The sequence below is a fragment of the Ctenopharyngodon idella genome, chromosome 1 (genome assembly GCF_019924925.1).
Source record: "Ctenopharyngodon idella isolate HZGC_01 chromosome 1, HZGC01, whole genome shotgun sequence".
Classification (NCBI taxonomy): domain Eukaryota; kingdom Metazoa; phylum Chordata; class Actinopteri; order Cypriniformes; family Xenocyprididae; genus Ctenopharyngodon; species Ctenopharyngodon idella.
The window spans coordinates 42,481,254-42,489,440 of NC_067220.1; the positions used below are offsets into that span (position 1 = coordinate 42,481,254).

At 36.9% G+C, this 8,187-nt stretch overlaps 1 protein-coding gene across 2 annotated transcripts; it reads right to left on the minus strand.

Annotated features, from left to right (window-relative positions):
• Positions 1–173: 173 nt before the first annotated feature.
• On the minus strand, positions 174–8,173 carry cdc25d (cell division cycle 25 homolog d). 2 transcript variants are annotated; one of them, XM_051907342.1, is made up of 13 exons: positions 8,039–8,173; positions 6,687–7,020; positions 5,761–5,858; positions 5,289–5,307; positions 5,170–5,200; positions 5,016–5,078; positions 3,679–3,819; positions 3,386–3,490; positions 1,939–2,001; positions 1,598–1,696; positions 1,306–1,505; positions 1,109–1,226; positions 174–410 (listed from the first exon to the last, which is right to left on the minus strand). In XM_051907342.1, exons 2-13 carry the CDS (start codon positions 6,788–6,790, stop codon positions 273–275), a joined length of 1,179 nt encoding a protein of 392 aa, XP_051763302.1. In that variant the 5' UTR covers positions 6,791–7,020; positions 8,039–8,173; the 3' UTR covers positions 174–272. The 2 variants fall into 2 exon arrangements, with proteins under 2 accessions (XP_051763302.1, XP_051763311.1); XM_051907351.1 differs by lacking the exon at positions 8,039–8,173 and having other exon boundaries at positions 3,679–3,816; positions 6,687–7,235.
• Between the last annotated feature and the right edge of the window lie 14 nt (positions 8,174–8,187).

Genomic DNA, 8,187 nt, shown 5'->3' on the forward strand with positions numbered 1-8,187 from the left:
ACTCTTTCTCTAATTTTTCTAGCACTTCCTTGCAGGCCCCCTTGAATTAGTATTATTGTATTTATTGTATATTATTTGTCATATTATTAAATATGATCCTGAAAGATAAGTGATAAGTGACCCTTTTTCACCCTTTTTTGTTTCATCATTAAAAAAACATCAGTAAATCGCAGTCAGTGTTTGAAATACTTTATTCAGTGTCCTACAGTTTAGTTGACTTGACAGATGTACATGAAAGATCATACAAATAAATATATACCGGTATATAAAATTTAACGTGTTGTTCTTTGATGTATTCTAATTGGCCGTCGTCTTCTCTGCCGTGTGGTTCTTTTCCTGCGGAACCCATGGAGCTGCTCCCGGTACTCCCGCTGGCGCATGGGCACGTATCCGCAGGGATCACACAGATCCTGAGACAGAGAGACAACATGACTGTGATGCTGCACATACTGTGGTTAAAGGATTAGTTCACTTCAGAATTAAAACTTCCTGATAATTTACTCACCCCCATGTCATCCAAGATGCTTATTCCTTTCTTTGTTCAGTCGTAAAAGAAATTAAGGTTTTTGAGGAAAACATTCCTGGATTTTTCTCCATATAGTGGACTTCAACAGTTACCAACGGGTTGAAGGTCCAAATGTCAGTTTCAGTGCAGCTTCAAAGGGCTCTACACGATCCCAGACGAGGAATAAGGGTCTTATCTATCGAAATGATTAGTAATTTTCTAAAAACAATTTAAAATGTATATACTTTTTAACCACAAATGCTCGTCTTGCACTGCTTTGCAATGCGCGACGCATTATACTTCCGCCTACGTCACGCGTGACCTTTTCAACGTGATTATGTAATGCGACGCGCATCGCAGAGCTAGTGCAAGATGAGAATTTGTGGTTAAAAAGTATATACATTTTTATCTTTTTTAGAAAACGACAGATCGTTCCGCTGGATAAGACTGTTGAAGTCAACTATATACAGAAAATCCTGGAATGTTTTCCACAAAAACCTTAATTTCTTTTCGACTGAAGAAAGAAAGACATGAACATCTTGGATGACATGGGGGTGAGTAAACTAATCCTTTAAGACAGCGAGACATTGTGTTGTACTGTACCGGATAAGAGGCATGGAAGTGTTTGTAACCCCCCAGCAGCAGGTAGAGCTCAGGATAGTGCAGGTTTGGATACACCTGAGCATTGACACATCTGTCCAGCCTCCTCAGATACCGACACCTGTTGAACGGGTAAGAAGCTTGAGTAATCATAAACATACTAAGTGAGTGAGTGTGTGTGTGTAGAGTGTGTTTCTCACAGATGTGGTCCTCGTTCTGATGAGAACTCGCAGTGGAACACTATCAGTTTCCGTGGCGATGACCCCTCCTCATCTGGGAGTGAGTCAGACGGACGAGCCGCCCACCAGTCGTTTCCTGCGGCGCAGGGGGAAAGAGCTCCGGCTGAGGCCTGATGAACCGCCTGCTGGATCTGAGACTCGGTGTACAGGTTCACTGCGCCCTGTATGAGTGCAATACATTCTGAAGGTCACGACAGGTGGATCTGCCGGCACAAAACACTGGTTTGATAAAACACTTAATATTTTAAGGCACCTTAATGTGTCCTCCTTGGTACTCGTACGGGTAACGACAGTCGACGATGAGGAAGTCCTCCACTGCAGGGCCAAACTGACCTCTGATCAGAGACGCCACCTTCAGGTCAGGAGCAGATGATACTTTTACCTCAACATCTCGAAAATGTAAAATAAATCCATAAAATAATTGTGTAAGGAACTTATGCTTCAGTCTCTGAAAGATACTTGTGATTAAAAAAACATTTAATGTGAAACTGCATTAAAATGGGAATATTTTATCATTCTATGCTGCAAAGAAATTCACTTTACTATCAGAGCTTTTTATCCACCCTAGCTTAGAAAACAGTAATGATTTCTTACGGTTTCTGCGCTGACACAGTGAAGCTCCGGATGGCCGGCTCCCTCCACAGGAAGCAGGTGTTGCTATGGAAATAATTGTATCAAGACACAAGACACACCTAACTCGGAATGAACTCAGCATTCTTCTTTCTACAAATTCACTCTCTGAAGACATGAAAGTTAGTAATCAATAATTTACACTGTTTTAAAATGGATCTATAATGCCCCTTTCACAAGATGTAATATAAGTCTCTGGTGTCCCCAGAATGTGTCTGTGAAGTTTCAGCTCAAAATACCCCACAGATCATTTATTATAGCTTGTCAAATTTGCCCCTATTCGGATGTGAGCAAAAACACGCCGTTTTTGTGTGTGTCCCTTTAAATGCAAATGAGCTGCTGCTCCAGAAGAGGGCGGAGCTTTAACAGCTCACGCTTCAGTTGCTCAACAACAACAAAGCAGGAGAATCTCACGCAGCCAAAATGAGGATTGTCAGTAACGGTGTTCAGCCTTACATTGTTCAAACCGGAGTCGGACACTGATGGAGAGACTCAGGAAGACGTTACAACTTTTAGAATGAATCTGGACGTTTCTGAACGTGTAGTGGATAAATTTATGTAGTTGATGTGGATTTGATTCAACTCATCGACTAGCATGTGCCGTCATGTTAATCTTTTGTGCAAATCCAGCGTTGAATTGACTCTCTTTTGTGAAGCAGTCCGGCGTAAAATGACGGCATGACAACAACACTCTACTACAACAACTCTTCCTCTTCTCTAAAGCAGCCCAACATGGCCTCGACCCCTTTGTTGTGTGTTCTCGGGGGTGGGGTTTATGTACATTTTGGGGTTTGCGATGTCACTAACCCAGGAAGAAGCTTGTTGTAGTTCCTACCAGCTGTTTGTTGTAGTTCTTAAACAGTGAATTCTTTAAAAGAAAATATCTCCTTTTTGCATTGAACTTTGAGCGTCGTACCTTTTCAGACATTATTTATGCTTAATAGCAACATTACACACTAACTAAAGTTAAAAAAGTGAAATCATAATCACCACACCTTTAAACGTTTGAGGTCTCTAAGATTTGTAATGTTTTTGAAAGAGTCTCTTCTGTTCACCAAGGCTTCATTTATTTGATCAAAAATACAGTAAAAACAATAATATTGTGAAATATTGCAACTGTTTTCTATGTGAATATATGTTAAAATGTAATTTATTCCTGTGATCAAAGCTGAATTTTCAGCATCATTACTCCAGTCTTCAGTGTCACATGATCCTTCAGAAATCATTCTGATATGATGATTTGACGCTCAAGAAACATTTTTCATTATTATCAATGTTGTGCTGTTTAATATTTTTGTGGAAACTGTGATACCTTTATATTCAGCATTTATTTGAAAATGTAAAAAAAAAAAAAACAATCTTACTGACCCCACTCATCACTTTGTTTCATTTTTGATTTTGCAGAACCAACCTTACTAAAATCCCCTATGAGTGAGAGGTCAGCGACGGCATCTTGAGTGACGTGTGTGGGCGGGGCTTCCGGCCGTGACCTCAGCTGACTGAACCTCGCAACGGCCTGCAGACGAACAGGGAAAGAGTATGAACTGTTTGTCTGCTAGAATGATAATATATAGCAGACTATGATATCATATAGCATTCCAGCTAAAATGATTGACAGGCACAGAGTGTTTCTGAAAAAACAATAACACTAAAAGTACCTGGCTTTCACATCAGACACTCTTTGCTTGTGCATTTTCTCCTCACCGTTGGGTCGAGCGCATCCATCTCTCGCGGGTGACTGGCGTCCTCTTCTGGGTCACTGCGGTACTGTCTCCAGCTTCTGCCCGCTGCTTCTGCCTCATCAATGCAGAATCTGCTCGACAGACGCACGCGCAGCCGCTTCTGCTGGACAAATGTTCAGACCGTCACTTTGAATGCAGCTGCGATTGCGATAAAACACGCCCTTTATGAGTATGACCCAGTTTAGCACAACAATACAGTGCAAAGTACACACTATATACATATACACACTACAAAAGTCAACCTTATTTTGCAACGCGGAAGTAAGTTTTCTGTAAAGGTGCGACACTTCTGATTCATTTGCCGCTACAGGTAAATAACTATAAGAATAACAAAGTGCAGTATCAAACTATTTGCGCTACAAAACAATGTGTAGGGAAGCCAATTTCATAATTTCAAAACAATTATTATAACATACTAAGTTGATATTATGACAAAAGTCCAAATTATGGCATAGCCTACTAAGTCATAATTTTTTACTTTTAATGTCATAATTATGACATTAAAGTCAAAATTATCATAATGTCGAAATCTTGATATATTCAACCATAATTTTGACATACTAATAATTATGAGTTTTTGTCATAATTTCTACTTTTTATGTAATTATGACCTAGTATGTCAATTATAATTTGGTATGTATTAATTATGACTTTGAATGTTATAATTTTGACTTTTTATGTCATCATTTTGATTTAGAATTTCATAATTTTGACTTTTTTGTCATAATTTTGATTTAGAATTTAATAATTTCGACTTTTTTGTCATAATTTTGATTTAGAATTTAGCAGTTTCGACTTTTTGTAATAATTATGACTTAGTATGTCATAAATATGGCTTTGAATGTCATAATTTCGATTTATGTCATTATTATGACAGTATGTCATAATTTTGACTTTTTTGTCATAATTTCGACAGTATGTCAATTTTGATTTAGAATTTCATCATTTTGACTTAGTATGCAATAATTATGACTTTGAATATCATAATTTCGACTTAATATGTCATAAATACATTACCAATTATGATTTTTTTCTTATGTGGCGGAAATGGGCTTCTGTATGTTTATGATTACGATAATAAATTAAAATAATAATATGACAAATAACAGTTTGCAAAATGTTTCTGTTCAGTTGAAATAACTGGAAGCGGATGACACCGGTAGTCTCACACATTTAAGTTACAATTAGGGTGGATAATTAGGTGCATATTACATTTATGTGAATAATTCAAATGACATTTTGGTTGCATAAATAATATGTGGGCTAACGTGAATGAGAGGGTAAATAAGCGTTACTTACAAAGGCTCGCTCAGTCTCTTTATTGGCTGGAGAATCGTGACGGTCCCTCCACAGACACCTGGGCTGAATCAGGAGAAGTGGAAAAGTGTCACGAAAATAATGTCAAAATAATTTTCATTTCCTTTTCATTTATTGTATTTGATTACTGTCCTACTGTGTTTGAAGAGGAGTCAGGTGACAGGCTTCTGCCAAAACAAACACACAACTGTTTACTCTGATTATCACAGATTATTCATTAACTGCATTATTAATATGAGGTCATGTTTATTTTACCTCGCTCGTCTTCTCCTCACTGCAGAGAAAAATTCACAGTAAATTAAACTGAAATTCATAATTGAGGATGAACAGTTTAACAGTTAATGAACACTTGAATCTAGTCATTCTTGGAATTAATATATAAATAAACAATATATGCATGCAAATATGTAAATGTGTGTTTTAATGACTTTTCCATTAAAACTATTAAATTCCCTTATAGCTTCACTGTATTTTCAACACTTTCAACCCTGGATCTTAAGCAGACACATTTGAAGAGAAGTGACTATGTTGTACAAGGAAATACTATTGATCAAATATAAGTTAAGATAAAACTATTAGGTCTGTCAGTTGTGCAAACAGGAGCTGGAACAGCATGAATTAAAAGTGTCCTCAGAGGAGAGTTAATTAAGCAGCATGTGTGTGTGTGTGTGTGTGTGTGTGTGTGTGTGTGTGTGTGTGTGTGTGTGTAAGAAGCTCTTGTCCAGACCTGTCGGCGTCTCTCTGTCCCTGGAGAGAGTGTTGAGCGGCGGACTGATGCATTCAGGCGTCAAAACAAGCTTTCTCCAGGGGGGCGAGATCTTTGGACTCAAATGGGATGCAAATATAAGTTATAACATACAACTAACAGTTTTAATCCGCCCCAAAAAATATATATAAGTAAGCAGATGAATTTGACTCTTGAGTCTGAATATAAAACAAATTGCAATCTTTTTTAAAAAACAAAGTTAATGGAAGCACATAGTATTTTATTGCTGGTCACAGTTGCAACCGGTGGAAAATATAGTCATAATATAAATATAGAAAATAAATATTATAATAAATAAATAATAGTCAAAATAATAGTCAAAATTACTCAAAAATTACAATAAAGTAACACATTTATCACTTCATTGTGGTGGAAAGGGGAATTATGAGGAAAAAAAAGCTTATTTTCTTTTTTTGTTTTTTGTTTCATTTAACATGTTACAATACTTTGAAATTTATCATTTTACATGAATCGATCAGTTTCTTATTTAAAATGTCATGACACATTTAACCACTATTATGAGACAATGCAATCTTAGTAATGATTAATTACTTTAAATATTATTTAAATAAACATTAAATGTACTAAATACGGCAGGTGCATATTATTATTATTATTATTATTATTATATTGATATACTCATTAATTATATTAATAAAAATGTATTTTATATTAATAATATTATATTAATTGTCATTATTGGGCAATAATTAATATAAACAATATGATATATATATATATATATATATATATATATATGTATGTAAAACAAATGCATACTGTTGAATAAATTAATAAATTATTCCTATTATTGCCAAACACCCTCAATTAAGAACGAGTGCACTTTTTGAATCACTTTTAAAGAAGAGAGGTCGAAGTTCTCTCACCCATCCTGACACTGGAGGTTCTGCAGGCTGAAGGAGAGCTCGCTGACCGGGGAAGAGTCTTCTGCTGTCGGATCCCAAACTGCCTCCACCGAGTCACCAGCCATTGATGTGATCAGCAGCGCTGCAAACTAACCGACAGACTCTACTGCAAGACTCTAATGTCAACTATGCACCATGAAGTGAACGGCTCATCATGTCTCCACCGAGGGGGTCTCGCCTCTCCTCCCCGTGGAAACTCGTGTTGCTACAACAAGCTCATATGATCCGCGGTGCGCGTCGCGTCGCTGCTCTGTCATCGCAGTAATCATCCTCCAGCACAGGAACACAGCAGACACTTCCCCAAAGAGAGCAGATGACTGCCTCAGAAAGTTGTACATGTACGTGATAATTCACTTTACTGATTTACAGATTTCATTAGTGGAACAGAAGACAGTTTTTAAAGGAACAGTACACCCCAAAAATTAAAATTTCGTCATCTACTCACCCACATTTAAATCCTCTGTAACATTTTCTTTCATGAAACAAAATTATTTAGCCGAAAGGACGGACTACCATAAAAAAAATAGATTATTTAACAGTAGTCTCCATCCACTTCCATTATAAGAGCGCAGCCTCTCTGTGTTCAGATTAGGCTATTCTACCGCGCTCAATAAAAAAAATATTAAAAATATTAATAGTATGGGTTTGGCATGAGTGAGTATGTTTACAATTACTATAGGCTATAAATCTTAAAGACTTTTTAAAACAGCCTCTGCTCTAAAATAAGCTTTTATGTAAGTTTTCCAGGAATTTATATACAGCACATTCAGATAGCCTATTCGCTAGCAATATAAGAGCGAGCTTAAAGGGATAGTTCCCCCAAAAATGAAAATTTTGTCATCATGTAGTCACTCTCATGTTGTTCCAAACCTGTATGAGTTTCTTTCTTCTGTTGAACACAAAAGAAGATATTATAAAGAATGTTGGTAACCAGGCAGTTGATGGACCCCATTGACTTCCATTGTATTTTTTTCCTACTATGGAAGTCAATGGGGTCCATCAACTGTCCGGCTACCCACATTCTTTAAAATATCTTCTTTTGTTTTCAACAGAACAAAGAAACTCATACAGATTTGGAACCACTTGAGGGTGAGTAAGTAATGACAAAATTTTCATTTTTGGGGGATCTATCCCTTTAAACTTTCCATTGTTTATATATAATTATGAGCTTTTTATTTCCATGTTTTATTTATTTCATGTCTCCGTCATAATTTAATATGTAAAACATTAATTTCTGCAGTGTAACTCCGGTGATGTTGTGCTTTGTCACGTGCTCGATGTGGGTGGTCTAATTCTAACCAATCACCGCGTACATATGGAAAAACAGGAGAGTTCTCAAGCGCTGATTGGCCAGTGGCATTGCGATGACGCATCGTCCCCGCCTCTATCCGGAAGCTGGCTGTCATGTGACTTGTTTGTTGGCGATCTGCTGTACGAAGCCATATCATTTCATTACAGCAAC